This window comes from Panthera pardus, unplaced genomic scaffold, assembly GCF_024362965.1.
Source record: "Panthera pardus isolate Hobbes unplaced genomic scaffold, ASM2436296v1 HiC_scaffold_17, whole genome shotgun sequence".
NCBI classification, from domain to species: domain Eukaryota; kingdom Metazoa; phylum Chordata; class Mammalia; order Carnivora; family Felidae; genus Panthera; species Panthera pardus.
This window is the reverse complement of record NW_026526732.1, coordinates 21,845,376-21,865,088: the sequence shown is the minus strand read 5'-3', so window position 1 is coordinate 21,865,088 and position 19,713 is coordinate 21,845,376. Positions and strand designations below refer to the sequence as shown.

Below are 19,713 nucleotides of genomic sequence, written 5' to 3'. Positions count from 1 at the left end.
TCTATACAAGGCAAAGCTGAAAAGTCTGCTGCCCATCCAGACTTTTAATTGGAAAAAATGAAACCATGCATTTATTTGCCACAGATGTATATGATTTCTGCTACTGAAGAAACTGATAATTTACTTTTTCTTTTACAGAGTGGAAAACCACCCATCAATGATATGTTCACAGACCTCAAAGATGGAAGGAAGCTCCTGGATCTTCTGGAAGGCCTCACAGGAACATCACTGGTAAGAGGGGTCATCTTTGAGAACCAGGCTAAGTGTCTCTCATCATTACTGATACTTGAAGACCCTTTATGGGTACTTACAGTGTAAAGGCCCAAAATAGGAACATTTTTAGAAATGTTTAAAAATTTAAATTTTTAAACATTTTTAAATGTTTATTTAAAAATTTAAAAATGTTTAGAAATTTTTTAGATTTAAATTTTTTAGATTTAAATTTAGATTTAAATTTTTTAGATTTAAAATTAAAAAATGTTTAGAAATATTTAGAAATTTTAAAATGTTTAGAAATTTTTAGAAATGTGTTTTAATGAATCTTTGATAGAGTAATATTTAGGCTTTATTGAGGGCTCTATTTTTATCAAAGATAAAATTATTTATTATATTTATTACTCTCAGATAGCCCAGGACAGAATTACAAGGAGGGATGGCTATGTTAAGAGGGCATAATGTTTTGAATAGTAGAAAACACACTTAAATGTTATTTAATAAATAGCTTAAAAAGCTAAGAGCTGGGGCACCTGGGTGACTCAGTCAGTTAAGCATTCGACTTGGGCTCAGGTCATGATCTCATGGTTCATGAGTTTGATCCCCACGTCTGGCTCGCTGCTGTCAGCGCAGAGCCTACTTCGGCTCCTCCGTCCCTCTCTCTCTTTGCTCCTCCCCTGCTTGCACGTGTGCTCTCTGTCTCAAAAATAAGTAAACATTAAAAAAAAGTTGTTAAACGCTACGCATTTATTTTTATTCGGTTTTCCAGTATTATCGTCATTTCTTCATCAAACCCAACTCTATTATTTTACGTCGTAAGGTACTTTATACCCACACAGAAATAACAGTGCTAATGAAGAGTATGCATTTTATGGGTACAAACTTTAACACTAGAGGTAATAAAAGGTATAGAGAAATGCACTCCTGAAGATGAATTCCTTTCTTGCCAAAGTGTGGGGTGTTATATACTCTGCCTTTTACCTTCCAGATGGTGGGTAAGGTACCTGTTGCAGAGGCTGATCCCTCTCTCAGATGAGATTCCCTGGCCAGTGAGGCAGAAAGTGCCTCCCAGATCACCTTTCTCCAGGTGGCAATTCCTGCCTTCCCAGGGGGGCCTTGTAATGCTACCTGGAACCTGGGATAGTGCCTCTGAATCCTCCCTGCTCTGTGCACACTGACTGGTGCACTATGAAGGTGACATGACTTCTCAGTCTTTCTGTGTCCAGCCCAGTTAAAAATTGTTTTTAATGTTTATTTATTTTTAAGAGAGACAGAGTGTGAGCAAGGGAGGGGCAGAGAAAGAGGGAGACACAGAATCCGAAGCAGGCTCCAGGCTCTGAGCTGTCAGCACAGAGCCTGATGCAGGGCTCGAACCCATGAACCTTGAGATCATGACCTGAGCTGAAGTCAGATGCTTAACTGATTGAGACACCCAGGCACCCTGGGCCCAGTTTTGATAAAAGAAGGCTTTCTCCCTGGAGCATTGGTTCCCAAAGTGGTCTGCACATTAGAATCACTAGGGGAATGTTTTAGAAATTCTAAACCCATACTACATCCCAGATTCATTAAGTCATCATCTTTGGGGGTAGGGTCAGACATAAGTTTGGGAGTTTTTGAACGCCAATGTTGAGGCAAGGGAGTGAACTACTATGTCAAGATGTAAGTGGGGTAACTTGCATTCTGTCACCACCAGCCTCCACGGTGGCCTGAGAAGCCAGGCGGAGCTCCTGGCACAGAGGGGCCCCGTGTTGAGCTGTTCTCTGTACGTCTCAATGTCCATGTTTGTTGGCAATGTTGAGGCTGACTTATTTGATCTCGTGTTTTGTTTTCTAGCCAAAGGAACGTGGCTCCACAAGGGTACATGCTTTAAATAATGTCAACAGAGTGCTGCAGGTTTTACATCAGAACAATGTAAGTGTGCAGCGCGACTTTTGGGGTTCTTTGGTGCTACTGGGGTTATTTATTGTCACGCTGGCCACGTGCTCTGTGCATTGTCATTGATTTTTGGAAACATTTTTCTTACGACAAGTATTGAACCTTTTCTGCGAGCGAGGGGACAGTCACGCTTTTTTTGATTACTTGGTTGATCTATTGTATAAATAATACATTTTTGAGATTTAGGTTTACCTGATTCTCTAAAGTGAAATTTCTCTTATCATTCACTTATATTGCTGTCCAAAGGTGCTAAAACAAAAATCTTGGTTTCTGTGGCAGAATTGTCCTAAAAGTTATTAGTATTATTATTTTTTATTTTAATAGGTGGATTTAGTGAATATAGGAGGAACTGACATTGTGGATGGAAATCACAAACTGACTTTGGGGTTGCTTTGGAGCATCATTTTGCACTGGCAGGTGGGGCAATTTTCAATCACTTTTTAATAGAAATTGAAAATGTATCATTTGTGTGTGTTAGTTGCTTAAGGCCACCATCACAGAGCACCCCAAACTGTGTGGCCTCAACACCAGAAATTTATTTTCTCACAGTTCTGGAGGCTAGAAGTTTGAGATCAATGTGTTAGCGTGGTTGGTTTCTTTCGAGGCGTCCTTCTTTGGCTTGTGGATCACTGTACTCTTCCTGTGTATTCCCTCTTTGTGTGTGTCTTGTCCCGATCTCCTGTTCTTCCAGTTAGATTGGGTTACAGCCCACCCTTAAGATTCCATTTCACCTTAATCATCCCTTTAGAGACCCTATTTCCAAATATATTCTCATTACCAGGTAGTGGGGGTTAGGACTTCAAGAATTTGGGCAGTGGGGAGACACAATTCAACTCCTAGTAATTTGGAATGAAAGAGTCTGACAAGCAGCTCTATTTTCCTGGCATAGAAAAAAAAGTATCTTTCTTTAAATATTAAATTAAAGAAGTTGACGTAATTTCAGATTTATAAAAAGGTTGCAAAAGTAGCTTAAAGAATTCCTGGATACCTTTCATTCGCGTCCCTCGAATGCTGACAGTTGTTCTCTCTCTCTCTTCCTCCTTGGCTAAAAACTTGTGTATTTGTAAAAACAAACCTTTTTCCTAAAAGTAAGGAATTCTCTTACATAACTAGAATATAATGTTAATATCATATTATAAAATGTGCTATATACAATATAATACTAGCATCGTTAAGCGTAATTACAATATATGCTAAAAATAATATGTAATTATTAAAATCAGGAAAATAATATCAAAACAATACAATTTTGTAATCTACACATCCTTTGGAGATTTTGTCAATTGCCCCAATAATATCCTTTATAAAAGATAAAAAACAAAACAAGATCATGCATTACATGTATTTCTCACATCTCCTTAGTCCTCTTTTATCTGGAGTAGTTTTTGAGTCTTTCTTTGTATTTCATGATATTGACCTTTCTGAAAAGTACCGGACGGTTATCTTGTAGAATATCCCTCCATGTGGGTTTGGCTGGTATTTTCTCATGAACAGATTCAGGTTACTCATTTTTTTGGTACAGAATGCCACAGAAGTGATGTTGAGTTCTTAGCATATCCTATCAGGAAACAAGTGCTTTCGATTAGTTTTTTTTTTTCTGGCAGTGTGAACTTTCACTGTTTGGGTTAAGGTGTCTCCCCTGTAATGTGACTGTGCTTTATTATTAAAAAGTATTCTGTGGGGATATACTTTGAGGCTGTGTAAATATTCAGCTACTTACCAAACTTTTTTCCATGAGTTTCAAGATCCGTTCTTAGCTCTTCCCTGATCAGTTATCATTGTGATGCTTGGCAAACAGTGATTTTCCAGTTTCACATGTTCAAGTGTTCTGAATTTTCAAGTTTATTTATTAGTTGTCTTTCTGCTTGTGTGGAAGAGCTTCCCCTTGCCACTTGTTTATGTATTTATTCATCCATCCATTCGTTTATAGACCAGTGTAGACTCATGAAGTTTTGCTTGATAGGTTACTAATCTTTCACTATCTTTATTTATTTTGCACGCCTCCTTTAGTTGGCTCTTGTGTCCTTTTCTTATGTCCACACCATTCCATAGCTCTTTCTTATAATATGTGTGTGATTTTAGAATAATCTAAAATATCAATTCTAGATTATAATGGTTTTTACCATCATCAAATGTACTTCATTCTTTGATTTCGTAGTTCATCAAAAGTTCTTCCTTTCTCATTTTTGTAGAAGATAAAATTGTTTTCTTCTTACTAAAAGGTGTTTGTTAAGTGTATAGTATGAAAAAATTACTTTGTGGCTATGAAAGTAATGTTCACTGTAACCAAACCTAATAGAAGTGTTGCTAAGATACAGAAAATACCATAGCGTATGATGGTGAGGGAAAAATCACCTCTAAATCCTCGTACCATAAAATAATTACTGTTAAAAACATATTTATCTTTTTAGCGTTTAAAGGAAAATTTTGAGATAAAATGAGTATCAATTACCTGATCCATAATGATTAATTAATGTAATATTCCTTACTCAAGGACTTGATTCCAGCAACTATTTTAAGTTATAGGCAGGCATGGTTTTTTTTGTTTGTTTTGAACAGGTAAAAGATGTCATGAAAGATGTCATGTCAGACCTGCAGCAGACAAACAGTGAGAAGATCCTACTGAGCTGGGTGCGCCAGTCCACACGGCCATACAGCCAGGTCAACGTCCTCAATTTCACCACCAGCTGGACAGATGGCCTCGCCTTTAATGCCGTGCTCCACCGACATAAGTGAGATATGACCTGACAAGATGTGGGCCTTACAAATTTGTATCTCCTCTCTGTCTCTCTCTTACTATTCCTCCCTAAAGCCCTTTGCCCACAATCACTGCTCTCCTCTCTTCACACGTTTAAACATGAAGAAAAGAAGCATTATGGAAGAAAATACCCATGGAGTCTTTATTTCCATAGGACTTAAATGCCACAGTGCAATGTCCGTGGTTTCTTCTACATATATACACGTTTAAAAAATGTAAAATAATTCACATAGTTCAGTCCCACTCAGCACTAACCAGTAATGTATATACCGAATTGTGTTATGTTTTCATTCTCATACCAAAAGGGAAACTATAAATCCAATGCAATTTCAATTAAATATAGACAACTGATTTTGTGTGTGTGTGTGTGTGTGTGTGTGTGTGTGTGTGTGTGTGAGAAACTTGTAATTATATAAAAGACCAAAGGGGCAAGAAGAGCCAGTATATTCCCGAAGAAGAACCAGGCCAAAGTACTTCCGAAACAGAAATAAAAGTAGTTATGAAGCTATATTTATTAAGACTATATATATAGTCTATAAATAAATACACGAATATAATAATAGGCTGAACCATGTGAAATTGCCAACATTTGACTGTTTTGACATATAAGAATGGCAGTTTCATATAGTTCAGCCTAACATGATAAAAAACTCAGAAATAGCTTCATCTTGCTATACACCTGAGCTAATGTTGCAGATTAATAGTATGGGATAACTGGTTACCCATATGGAAATAAGTGTATTGGATCTTTACCTCCCTATACCCAAAAGAAAATTCCAGATGCATCAAGGATTTAAATGTGAGAGGCAAAATTTATTATATGTTTTATTGCTATTGTAAATTATTTAATGTTTCAGGTCCTGTTTCATGTAGGTTTTTTGCTGATATATAAAAAATGTAATTGACTTTTCTAAATCTTAGATCTGGAAACTTGTTAAACTTTTACAAATTTTACCAAAATGTTTACAAGTCTTACAAAAATGTTTCTTCAGTTTTTTAAAAAGTTTTTTTTAATGTTTAATCATTTTTTGAGAGACAGAGCATGAGTGGGGGAGAAGCAGAGAGAGAGGGAGATATACAATCTGAAGCAGGCTCCAGGCTCTGAGCTGTCAGCACAGAGCCCAATGTGGGGCTTGAACTCATAAACCTTGAGATCATGACCTGAGCCAAAGTCAGCCGCTTAACTGACTGAGCCACCCAGGTGCCCTGGTATATATATTTTTTTAGACTGTTCCTGAATCATAATAGTTTCTTCTCTTATTTTCTCTTACCTCCTCATTTGTGCCTTGTCCTTCAATACAATATTGATTTGAATTGGTGATAGAGAACAGAATGTTTTTTTCTACATAGTGAAGGGTGTGGTTTCAATGTTTTACCACAAGACTAATATTTACTGTAGCTTTTTTTAAAATATACTTTTTATCTAGTTAACAAACTCCTACACCCAAGTGTCTTCCACTTCTCCTTTATTAGTTTAAGAGGGTTGGACTCTGTTCCTAGTTGGTTTAGAAATGTTATCAAGTAACTAGAATTTTAGCCCAAACTTTTACCCAACTATTATTTAATTGATTCAGCAAGTATATATGGAGTGCCTTTTATGTGCTATGTACAGCATGTGTAGCAGAGAACAAGACAGGCAAAAATCTCAGTCCTCTTGGAATTTCTGTTCAAATAGAGGGGGAGAAGACAATTAAATGAAAATGTAAGTTGCATAGCATATAGAAATGGTAAATGCACTGAAGAAAAACATATTGGGCAAGAGGGGAAGAGGTACCTGGCATGCAGGAAGTCAGTGGGTGCAGGGGCATGAGTAGGAGGAGAAATAGGAGATGAAGTCAGAGAAGGAACTGGGTCTGAGAGTAGGGGAGGCAAGTCCCAGAAATTAAGTGGGTCTAAGATGTAAGAAAAGATAGAGTACAAAGAAAATGATTAAATTTTGGGTAAGACAGAGCAATAACAATGTCCAATTTGTGGGATTAAAAGAAAATCAAGATAGAAAGGAAATATTAGACAATGAAAGTATGGAGGAAGGTGGATGGTGAAAAGTTCTCTCAGGGCCTAGTTGTAGGAGTATCCTGTGAGCTGATCAGAGCTGGATTTTCTATTCTGCTAATCTTGGTCTTTGAATTGGACAATTTAGTCCATTAACATTTATTGTAATAATTGATGTGTTTAGGTTCATTTTTACCTCTTGTTTTAAGCTTTTCATTTCTTTTACCTTTTTTGTATATTTTTTCTTTGCTGTCTTGTATTGATAAGTTACTCTTACCTTTTTTTCTTTTACTATTTGGGAAATATCATATACCATTTCTAATCTTTCAGTGGTTACTTCATAAGTTTTATTCAGCATATTTGACTGATACAAAAAATTTAGACTCTTTTACCTATTGTTTTGTATTATAAATTACTTTGAAAAGTAATATGACAAGTCTTTGAGATATAAAAGATAAATTTATTTTTATTTTAATGTTTATTTATTTTAAGAGAGAGAGAGAATGCACACACATGTGCAAGTGGGGGAGGGGCGAGAGGCAGAGAGAAAGAATCCCAAGCAGGCTCCACATTTACAGTGGGGATGTGGGGCTGAAACTCATGAACTGCGAGATCATGAACTGAGCTAAAGTCAGATGCTTAACTGACTGAGCCACCCAGATGCCCTAAAACATAAATTTCTTAATTTAAACTCACAGTGAAATAATCTAAAACTGAAGTGTATTAGATTATAACAATGACTGTATATTAGGTTACAGCAATGCCCATATATTTCATCTTTACTCAGTTTTATTTGCATGGTAATTTCAGACCTGATCTCTTCAACTGGGATAGAGTTGTCAAAATGTCCCCAATTGAGAGACTTGAACATGCCTTCAGCAAGGCTCAAACTTATTTGGGAATTGAAAAGCTGTTAGATCCTGAAGGTATTGTTCACTGTTTAATTTCAACCTTGATTTTGCCTTTTTAAAATTTTTTTCTTTTTGGAAAGAATAATGAGAATTGTGGTGTATTTTTTCTTTTGAAGTAGGGTGCAAGCCATTTCACTGCAGACAAGTTATTAGTACTGTTATACTTAATTTGTAGGATAAGTTGGGAGGAAATGTAATTATATCATTGGAGATTAGTTACTTGATACTAGCAGCATAAGATTTAAAGATTTAGGAAAATATAATTATTAGAGAAACAATTCAGTATTTGACTTATTTAATGAATACATTTTTATATGATCTTCTTGCATATAATGTGAAAACTTTAGTTACAAATGTTGTAACGTTCTAGACTTATTTTCATATTATAAATAAAGTCCGTGTCATCTTTTTGTTTTTATTTATTTTTAAGAGTATTTTTATTTTTGAGAGAGAGAGCCAGATCATGCGCAGGAGAGGGACAGAGAGAGAGGGAGACACAGAATCCGAAGCAGGCTCCAGGCCCTGAGCTGTCAGCACAGAGCCCAACAGGGGCTTGAACTCACGAACTGTGAGATCATGACCTGAGCTGAAGTTGGTCACTTAACCAACTGAGCCACCTAGGCACCCCAATAAATTCTGTGTCATCTTAAATTGTAGTTTATCTTTGAACATTTTTGGGAAGCTTTTAGGGGAGACTTTTAAGAAGTGGGATATTGAGCAAAATAAATAATCGTCTTTGCCTTTGTCTCGTATATTATTATATGACATAGAAATTTACTGAGCTATGGTATTGCAAGCATTATGTACTAGTATTGTTTATGGGTACCAAGGGTGGTTATTTTATATCTAATATTGAGCGATTCACATATTTTGGACATCTAATTTAAGCTGGTTCTTATTTTCTTCCCCTTTTAGATGTTGCTGTTCAGCTTCCTGACAAGAAATCCATAATTATGTATTTAACATCTTTGTTTGAGGTGCTTCCTCAGCAAGTCACAATAGATGCCATCCGTGAAGTAGAGACACTCCCAAGGAAATACAAGAAAGAATGCGAAGAAGGAGAAATTAGTATACGGGTACAGGTCAATTTTTAATAAAAAGTTTGACTTGCCATATTTGTTTTCTCTTACATACTAGATAAAAATACTTTCAGGGGATTTTTTTTCTTGACGGAGAACGTCTTGGCTTCTCAGCTTACATAGGCACAAGAAGTTCAGTTTTTCAATTAGCATGCTTTCATATGTCATATGTATGCAATGGAGAGCTGTAGCTCAACTGATTTTATTGAGAAGGAACACACATGATTTCACACAATAAGGCTGGAGTTCGAGTCTAGGGCTGGGAGCATGCAGCTGCATGATATGCTTAAGAACCTACATTTTCCCATCATGTATTCATTTTATCTTTGTTGTCATGGGCTGAAGTTGGCTTTTCTCCTATTAGCCTAGTTTTGTTCTAAGTACTAATTTTTTTTTTTTTTTTTTTTTTTTGGCCACTGAAGAAAAGATTTTTATCATTATATTTTCACAAGGGCTATCAAAACATAAGCTTTAGTTCCTCTTTCATTTAGGAAGAGTAGTTGACAATAGGCTACTGGGTGAGTTTTTCATTGAAGGGCTTCAAATGGTTTTATTCATCAGGGTATAGATGTATTTTTGGGGAGAGATATAAAGTTATGAATTTTTCTTCCTGAATTATCCTGCCTTAAATCAATCTGTGTTTTCTTATTCTGCTTTAGTCTAACCAGTTCTTTTAACTCATAAAATGAGAATTTTAACAGTTGGATGAAACCTTAAAAAGTCATTTGGTCCAACATGTTAGCAGCCCAGAAACCAAGGGATACACGTGGATTTCAGAATGATAAGAAATACATTTTAGAGAGAAAGCATGGGATTTGAAGCTCAAAGTTCATCTCTGTTACTGTTTGTTTTGGGTTTCTTACTTACCTTTTCAACCACAGTTTTATCTGCAAAATCTGGATAAAACCACCCTACTTCATAAAGGTAATTCAGAGTGCCTACAGTGATATTAAGAGGCACTCAGTAAGCAGCACCTATCATCATTATAACTTATAAATTTGTTTTGGCATTGCCATTCACTCATTCAACAAGTTCCTTTTTTAAAAATGGGGCGACCTGGGTGGCTCAGTCGGTTGAGTGTCTGACTCTTGATTTTGGCTCAGGTCATGATACCAGGGTCGTGGGATCGAGCCCTGCATCCACACTGAGCCTGGAGCCTGCTTGGGATTCTCTCTCACTCTCTGTCCTTCTGCCCCTCTCCCACTCACTCCCTCTCTCTACCTGCCCCCGCCCCCCCCCCCCAAAAAGTTAGTTAATTCTCATATAATGACAATGGTCTTGCAATCAGCATAACACTTTTTTTTTTTTATTTTCTAAAGCTCGGAGAGCTTACTTATTATTTCAGATTTTCTTTGCGTAGTAGGTACCAATCCTTTTATTTTCTCCATTTTGGAATACATCATGATTTACAAAAAAAGAAAATAACTTATTGAGGGAAAGAGGGCAAGAGATGTGTCCAATTCTGAACCCAGGACTCTGTATTAGTTTTGAAAATCAAATGATATTGAGGAAAAGCCCTAATGTTTTATAATTGACTGAAAAAAATGCTGAGAAGCATTTGTCTCTAGTAGCATAGCTATTATCCTTCATTAATGATGCACCCTGCTGAGTGGCTCAGATAATCTTCTGAGGTCGCCTTTTGGTTTTAAAATCACTTCTTGATGGGATCGGAGTCCCTCTTGTTACAAAGATGGGATATTTTACTTTGCGTAGTTAAGACCATGCTTTCTTAAAAAGCAAGAAAGTTTCATTTGCCTTTCATGATGTGTGGATAAAATAATCATTTCTCTTTAGTGCTCAGGATTACATGATAAGAATTGCAGAAGCCATTTGCTTTTTGATTAAGAGCCAGTGTATTAACACTAACTTCTTCATTTGCATGCTTTCATTAGTGCCTTAGAGGCTGAAATAAGTTAATTGACGAAATAAAATGTGCTCAAGTTTTAATCATCTATCCTTTGACAGAGTTTGCCACCCACTACTTTCCAGTGAACACTGAGAGCCAGTCTTCCTTTCTGGCTCTTCCTACAAAACATATGCTGTAGAGCTATTAGGTGGTCAGCAAAAAATATCCGCATTTCTCTATAAATCAAACTTTCAGTTGAAAGTCTCCTCTCATGTTTCACTTAATACCTTGTGAACATTTGCAGTTAAATAATGCCTTCCACCTCACCCCTCATGAATACTAGTGCCTATCTAAGTGACTGTTGGCTGGTCACTAACTGTCCTTGTTCTCAGGTGTCCGCATTGTAGTATGGAAGTTTGGTAGTCACTTGATCTCCAGGGTTATTTTGTCTCCACAGTTTCAGGATTTTAGGTCCAGAACTTACCTCATTTTCCCTTCTCTGTTGTTGGCACCATCTGTGTCTTAATTACCCAGTGTTTCATCTGTGTGCTCCCTGATTCATCTTTTTAACTCCTGCAAATGGTTTACGGGGTCCGTTTGATTCTTCCACCAAAATGTTTTTGGTGTGTGTTTTTTTTCCGTTCCAGCCTTCATGCTGATCAAAGGCCTCATCTTCTCTTATAGTTTACAAGACCCAGACTACCTCTGTAATTCATCTCAGGCCACCACCCTGTGGTCCTGGTGGACATTTCCCTTTCCTTCCCAAAGATCTTGTGCATGTGGGTTCCCGTCTATGAAATGCTCATCCATCTACCTACTATTTGCATGGCAAGCTCCCTGTCTTTTCTGTTTCGATGGGACTTTTTCAGGGAAGTCTTCCCTGATTAACCTATTGAAACCTATTGAAACCCTACACACACACCCCCACACGCACCCCCCCCCCCCCACTGTTTCTTGCTGCCACAATATTTTTGTAAACTGTTAGGAATTTTATAATGTTTCCTAAGAGCATTGGGAAAGCTGTGAAAGATTTTAAGCAGCGAAGTCTTATGATGTGATTATGTTTTCCAAAGATCGTCCTGTTGCTGTGTGAGAAGTGGATTGTAGAGGTGGGAGTGTGGGAGGCAGTGGTTAGCGGGCAGTTGTACCTCTGAAGACTGACATCAGTTTTTGTGGAGATGGAAGGGTCTTGATGGATTTGGGATAGAGTTTGAAGGTAGGGATTGCTTACACATTAAATGTGGGAGGCAAAAGTCAGAGAGAAGCAAAGGTGGGCTCCCTAGATTTTTAGCTGGAGGAATTAAGTGCCATTCCAAAGGAAATGGATGAGACCACTGAGGCCAAGTAGACAGAAAAGAAAAAGGGGCCCAAGACTTAATTTTGAGGAGATTTGTTACTTAGAGGTTGACAAATATTATTTAACCAGGAAGAAAGCCAATGTGGTGTTACCGAAGCAGGGAGAGGAGAGTCTGAAAATAGTGGGGGGTGGTCAGCCATGTCAGATGTTACTGAGGGCTTAAGAAACTTTGGGTGACTAGATCTCTGGGTTTTCTTGGAATAGTTCTGGTTTATTTGTGTCATCCTACCACCATTATTATCAAAAGTGTTCTAGTTTGTTGGTTAATTACATGGTCAGTTTAAAGATGATGCTAGAAAAGTGGATTTGTCAATGGGAAGGTAATTGGTGACATTGACAAAAGGCTTTTCAGGTGAGTAGTGGGGACCAAAACCAAATTGGAGTGAACAGGATTGTTGACAAACTGTAGGTGCTAAATATGTGAGCATTTCATATATTGTTCTCTGTATATTTTTGTGTTTGAAACGTGTATAAATTGTGGGTGAGAGGTAATAAAGTGGAGGAAGGCTGTACACAAATTTTAATGAAGTTTTGCTCTGAACGGAACAATGAGTGAGATAGTTGATTTGGTTCTAAGATTCTAAAGTGTATGAGAAAATACTCCATTGCTTAGGAAGAACTTAAGATGAATTTATTCCACGGGTCCTTAAAAAAAGGCCAGCAAGTAAACTTGAGGGCAACTGCCTCAAAAAATACCATCGGTACAACAGCCTACATGTGTGGCTGTATTTCAGTGTCTAAAATGCAATGCTAAATGCAATTCAGTAAAACTGGGGGTCAAAGCAGAGTTCCAATTTCTATTTTTCTTTAAATTATATCCATCCTTGAAGGCCCCAAATGTTCCAAATTCTCTGTAAAATTTTCCTGTTTTAGCCCTTGTTGAACTCAAATAGCATCCCTTGTTGCATCCATGGAATTTATAACTCTGCTAATAGCCATTTTATTTTTGTTCAGAAGTGATTCATGTGGGTTATTTATCTCTCTCCAACTATATTTGAATCTCCGTGAATATAGATTCCATGAGTGTATTGCACTTTTGTACCCCTTGTCTTCCTAGCATGCTTAATAAATGCTTCCTGCCTGATTCATGGCATTGCTTGCCCAGCTCCTGAAAATTGGATGAATGCCTGAGTCATGGTGGCTCCTCCCTTAAGGTTCTCCATAACAGTGTGTCTTTGTTGAACACCTTCATGATGCTTGTGGGTATTTCTTGGGTTTGTTTTTCTAGAGCTCAGCGCCGGAGGACGAGCACGAGAGTCCCCGAGCTGAAACCCCCAGCACTGTCACTGAGGTGGATATGGGTCTGGACAGCTATCAGATAGCCCTGGAGGAAGTGCTGACCTGGTTGCTTTCTGCTGAGGATACTTTCCAGGAGCAGGATGATATTTCCGACGATGTGGAAGAAGTCAAACGCCAGTTTGCTACCCATGAAGTAAATAATCTGTAGCTGAGGAGCAGAATACATCCACCGTGGTGGTGCCTGTGCCTTACTCAGGGGCTCTACCCTGATGTTTGTTGCTTGCTGAATTCTCCACAGAATGGTCATGATATAGTTCAGCACTTGTGATAGTTAAATAAGGCTCTGTTATAAAATTGGCCTGGGTGATTACCTGTGCCTTGGAAGTAGATTTCAGATCGTACTCTTATCATGACTTGTGTGTTCTGTGGAGCCACCGACAACAGTTAGTGTGTAGGACTGCTTGTTTCTGAAGCTATAGTTCTATTGTAATAGTTAAAAGACAGCATATGGCTAATCAATACACCAGATCTTTAGGTTTTGAGTGTTCCCTAGAAAGTGATTATTTTTATTGATTGGATGATGAAGCAAATGTCATATCCATTCCTGTGTAATTTTCATATAATGAAAATTGCCTATTATTTTGAGGATATATGTTGTATTGTAGGGTAATGATTTGATTACATGGAGATTTCTTTTTGATTAAGTAGTTTTTTGGGTGGGTATATTAATTGGCAGGTTTTTAGTTGCTATTTTGATTTGACAATAATAGAAATGGTAATATTCCTTGAGCAGTTCCTCTTGGGTGAGCATTGTGTTTTATTTATTCTGTTTTCTCATAATTCCATGTTCACAATCAGTAGCATAATCAACAGTTATTTAAAAATAGCTGGTATTATCAGATGTAACATTGTCCTCTTTGATCTGTTCCCCTTTTTACTGAGGCCAGCTGCGTATTTTCCACCTTTAGAGCTTAAACAATCGGATCAAAGTCTACTTTATTTATACTCTACATGGAGGCTTCTTTTCCTGAAGCATTAATATTAGGCATTAACAATGTATTAAGATTTTTTTTCTTCAATGAGCAGCTCACAAATCATAATGATGTACCTTTCTAGGATTTTATGATGGAGCTGACAGCACACCAGAGCAGTGTGGGGAATGTCCTGCAGGCAGGAAACCAGCTGATAACACAAGGAACTCTGTCAGATGAAGAGGAATATGAGATTCAGGAACAAATGGGCTTGCTGAATGCTAGATGGGAGGCACTTAGGGTGGATAGTATGGACAGACAGTCCCGGTGAGTGAAGCAAAGATATTAACACTCTATTCCATTGACTGCATTGCGTGGTTTAGCTTAGTAAAAGCCTGAGTGTCTGTGAAGAGAAGATAATTTCAGAACTTGTCTTGTAAAATTTGTACTTTTCTTTTTGTAATGTTGCTGGAATTGTGTGCGATCTTTGTTTCCTCTTTGATATGTTCACCAAATGAGAAGGCAGAAGTTGGAATTCAGAAATTAGCAAAAAGGAGAAGACATTTCGTGTGGATAGTTATCTCTTTGCAGTATTAAAATCGGCTAACTTTTAACTGGAGACGAAGACTGGACTATGTAGTATTTATCGACAATTCCATCTTGTAACAGTTTTTAAGGCAGTGTTTTTCCCATGGTTCATTTTATTTCATGTATTGTGTATTAGGGAGCAAGCGGCATTCCATTGCAATTTCCACCTATTTAATAAGCAGGAATTCCTGATTGAAGAAACAATGATTCTGATATGAATAGAGGGTGCTGTTATTTGCATTCTTTGACCATACTTAATGGACTCCATTTAGGAAGAAAGTAAAAGTTTTTTTTTTCTTGTTTCTATATTGAAAGACTAACTGCTACTTTAAATGGTTAGACAAGACTGTATTCCCTTGCCCCATTTCTTTGGTGCCTGGAGCATGTGTTTGCCTTTGCAAAGGGAAAAAGGAGTGGGGATGACGTGTGTTTGTCCCCGGACAGGCTGCACGATGTGCTGATGGATTTGCAGAAGAAACAGCTGCAGGAGCTCTCCGCCTGGTTGACGCTCACGGAGGAACGCATTCAGAAGATGGAAACCTGCCCCCTGGATGATGATTTAAAATCCCTACAAAAGCTGCTAGAAGATCATAAAGTAAATCTGGCTCCTATTTCTTTTAGACCGTATCAAATATGAAAAGGCAGCACTTAGCATGCTAGGGGCTGATGGCTTTTATCATTAGTGCAGGGATGGGACGCTTCTTCAGTGTTCTCGATTATTCCGTATTGATAGGGTGGAGCTCGTGGGGGCTTTTCCAAGCGAGGGATGAAAGTGCAGGTACAATTTTATGGAAGGATGTATCATTTCAGTATGAAAGGTACTTAGTGTTCTCACGGCTCTCAAGAATTTTTGTTTTGGATGTGTAAATGGTTAAAGACCCTAGTGTGTTGGCATTAATGCAGTGTGTGGGTAACGAAGCAAACCCTCAGATTTATCTGTACCTGGTCCTTTAATGAAAGCTGTGTTTCTTCTATGGTATAGGAGAATATCAGGCACTAGATGAGGAATCATAATTTGGTGGTTAATTTAATTTGGTCACACAGTTAGAAGATAACTTTAGAAGCAAAATAGCTTCTCTGCAAATTGTTTGAAAACTTTTAGTTTTCAGTGGAATATCTAGACAACCGATAAATAAAACTTTAGGGATACATTAAACACAATTAAAGAGGCATTTGACAACACTATTGGTAGCGTTTAAATAAATTACCTATATACAAGCATCTTATGACCTCGCATACTCTTCCCATGGAAGAGGAGAATGGAAGGCGTCTGTATATCCTGAATTGCTTTCTTGGGTAGCTCATCTGAATAGCTTCTGACTGTCAAATAGCATCCTACTTATCTCTCAGCTTACATTATGTTGCACTAAAATGATCTCTGACTCTGTATATGTAAGGTTTGTTTTTTGTGTTTTTTTTTTCGGTCTTACAAATTCTATGTTCTTAATTTCTAGTATATTCATTCAAGTCATCTATTCTACTTTTTTTTTTTTTTTTTGCCAGAACATGGACTAAAATAAAAGTGATGATATCCCATTTGCAATCTGTTATGACACTGCATTTTCAACCTGCTTTGGTTCATAATGAAATGTGAAGATGTATAAGGGACTTGTTTCATTAGTAGAACACTTAGGGTAATGATTGAAAATTTAAACATGCTGTCTCATTAAGTGTCCTTAATTACTGTTGACAGCTGAGTGGATTTTAAATAGGTAAATGTGAAAAGAGTAGAAATGATGGTGTATCTTAATTCTTTTCTCTAGCGTTTGCAAAATGATCTTGAGGCTGAACAGGTGAAGGTAAATTCACTGACGCACATGGTCGTGATTGTTGATGAAAACAGTGGTGAGAGTGCTACGGCTGTTCTCGAAGATCAGTTACAGGTATGGACCCTGGAGACGGGATACTCATAAGGACCCTGTTGTCTGAAACCCTTATATGGCACCCCTGTTCTTCAGGTCCTGTATCACTGTTCATTTAGAAGAGTAGACTCAACTTTGGGGTGCCCGGGTGGCTCAGCTGGTTAAGCATCCAATTCTTGATACCAGTTCAGGTCATGATCTTGTGGCTCATGGGATCGAGCCCCGAGTGGGGCTCTATGCCGGTGGGGCAGAGCCTGCTTGGGATTCTCTCCCTCCCTCTCTCTCTGCCCTTTCCCTACTTTGCTCTCTCTTTCAAAATAAAAATAAACATTAAAGAGCTTTAAAAAAAGGGAGTAGACTAACTTTGAAGTTGTACTTCTGAGTTGGGGTCCTATAACTTGTGGGTTTACAAGAGTACTCAGCATCTTTCCTTCCCTTCAGCCCTTGGGGTAGATGGGCAGGGCTGCTTGTGGTCCCCAGCTTCTCCTGCAAAATGGAAACAAGCTTGGGAACCAATTTCAACAAGTGCTCTATAGATTTCTTGTTCAGAATTGCTTGAGGACTTTGTTGAAATGTAGTTTCTGGGTCTCCATGCAGACCTAAATCCCTGGGGGTGGGGCCTGTGGATCTGCACTTATGTGCATACTGAAATTTGAGAATTTCAGCCATGTAGAATTTAATATTCCTGCTTCTTTGGTACATCAGTGCATGAATTTCAACAAGAATTTTGGGAACCCCTAACAAAATTGTTACTTTAGCGCAGAGGTTATAGTGTATCTTTACAAGTCTTTATTAAGAGGGTTATTGGTATTTTATTTGAACAATGTTTGGATTACCCAATATGATGTCGCCAAATGGTTTTCAGTCACTCTCAGACTATAATCTTATCACATGAAATTCTTTTTCTTTTATAACAGTTAAAGTTGGCCAGTGGTTCTGAGAACTGCTGGTGTAGTACTACTTAGTTACTGTAGTAACCTGAGAGATAGGCATTCATGTTTTGCCTGTTTCACAGTGAGGAAACTGAAATTCAGAAAGGTCATGTGATGCCACTGAGATTTAAGTAGGCATTGAATTTTCATGCCAAGATTGGAGACCTGTCTTTGGCTCTAACTTCTCTACCCTTTGCATTCTGCAAAGCTTCCTGTGGTATTAAATATTGAAATAGTATAATATGAATTAAATAATTCTTTGCATATGTAAGTAATGTAGAAATTAAATGTAACATTTGTCAATCATTATAAAATGGTAATAAAATAATTTGTTGGGAAAGTCCTCATGAATATTGATTTTTAAACAAATTTACTTATTTAGCACTATTAATACTCATATAAGATTATGTTCCTGATTTTTGTGTAATATAAACAGAACAAATCAATTAAGCATTTTTTTATTTTCTAGGAGCTCAAAACAGGTTTTATAAGGTTAAAATTTTTTTTTCATAATTTTGGCATTACATATGAAAATTTTCTTAGCACATAAAAGGTGGTTGATGCAATGAATTTTTTGAAAAGATAATTATAGCCTGAAAAATTTGAAGCACAAAAAGTAGATATGTATGCTCTACTTTGAAGATATGTGTAAAAATGTCAAATTCTTGTATAAAAAACGCAGCGATATGGAAAGAGCAGGATTTTGGAGTCAAAAGTTTAAAAGATAGGGGCACCTGGGTTGCTCAGTTGGTTAAGTGTCAGACTTTGGCTCAGGTCATGATCTCGCAGTTTGGGAGTTGGAGTCCTGTGTCGGGCTTTGTGCTGACAGCTCAGAGCCTGGAGCCTGCTTTGGATTCTGTGTCTCCCTCTCTCTGCTCCTTCCCTGCTCGTGCTCTCTCTCTCTCTCTCTCTGTCAGAAATAAAGAAACTTTAAAAAAAAAAACTAAAAAAAATAACTTGAAAAGATAGAGTTCTAGGGGCACCTGGGTGGCTCAGTAGTCCAAGCGTCTGACTTCAGCTCAGGTCATGATCTCAGGGTTCCTGGGTTTGAGCCTGGTGTTGGACTCTGCACTGACAGCTCAGAACCTGGAGCCTGATTTGGATTCTCTGTCTCCCTCTCTCTTGCGCGCGCGTGTGCACTGTCTCTCGAAAATAAATAAATAAATATATTTTTTTAATTTTTTGTCTTTTAATAGTTTTTTCATGTTTATTTATTTTTGAGAGAGAGAGAGACAGAGCGTGAGCAGGGAAGGGGCAGAGAGAGAGGAAGACACAGAATCCGAAGCAGGCTCCAGGCTGTGAGCTGTCAGCACAGAGCCCGACTCAGGGCTCGAACTCACGGACCGTGAGATCATGACCTGGGCGGAAGTCGGACGCTTAACCGACTGAGCCACCCAGGTGCCCCAGTAAATAAACATTTAAAAGATAGAGTTCTAGTTGTACCACTTTCCAGCTATGTAAGGTGAAATTGTTAAACTCTATGGAAATTAGTTTTTCTCCTCTACAAACTTACAGGATTTGTCTGTATTATTTTAAAGCAACTTTTATAAAAATATTTTTCATAAATTGCTACCCAGTAGTAAAGAGCAATGGATGGCATGAATTTCTTTAAGGATCGTTATAACTGTCTTTTAAGATTCTGTTGACAAAGGATGGTTTCTTCCTTTACTAGAAACTTGGTGAACGCTGGACAGCAGTGTGCCGTTGGACTGAGGAACGTTGGAATAGGTTACAAGAAATCAATATATTATGGCAGGAATTATTGGAAGAACAGGTATGAAACTGTTATCCATAATGGGCAAGACAGATGGCGAAAAGTAACCTATCTTTAATTATGGCATTACAATAAACTTGTCTTGTTTACTTTGAAAGGCGAATTTTTATTTTAAAAATCAGATTTCTATGTATTTTATAACTGATCATGTAGCTTATTCATAGAAATCTTATGACTTTATTGTAGTAACACTTAATTTGATGTGTTCATTATTTAGAATGTTAGTATTTAGACATTCTACGTTCACGATTATGAT

The 19,713-nt window shown here is 37.6% G+C and overlaps 1 protein-coding gene across 4 annotated transcripts in view; it reads left to right on the top strand.

Moving 5' to 3' along the window:
* Positions 1–19,713, top strand: part of UTRN (utrophin) — a 487,285-nt gene that overhangs the window by 95,819 nt on the left and 371,753 nt on the right. For all 4 annotated transcript variants that reach the window (XM_053904408.1, XM_053904406.1, XM_053904407.1 and 1 more), the window contains exons 3-13: positions 139–231; positions 2,047–2,124; positions 2,473–2,565; positions 4,708–4,880; positions 7,709–7,824; positions 8,725–8,885; positions 13,320–13,523; positions 14,447–14,628; positions 15,334–15,484; positions 16,653–16,772; positions 19,356–19,457. In XM_053904408.1, coding sequence (XP_053760383.1) covers positions 139–231; positions 2,047–2,124; positions 2,473–2,565; positions 4,708–4,880; positions 7,709–7,824; positions 8,725–8,885; positions 13,320–13,523; positions 14,447–14,628; positions 15,334–15,484; positions 16,653–16,772; positions 19,356–19,457 — 1,473 coding nt within the window. The remainder of the gene's footprint in view (positions 1–138; positions 232–2,046; positions 2,125–2,472; positions 2,566–4,707; positions 4,881–7,708; positions 7,825–8,724; positions 8,886–13,319; positions 13,524–14,446; positions 14,629–15,333; positions 15,485–16,652; positions 16,773–19,355; positions 19,458–19,713) is intronic.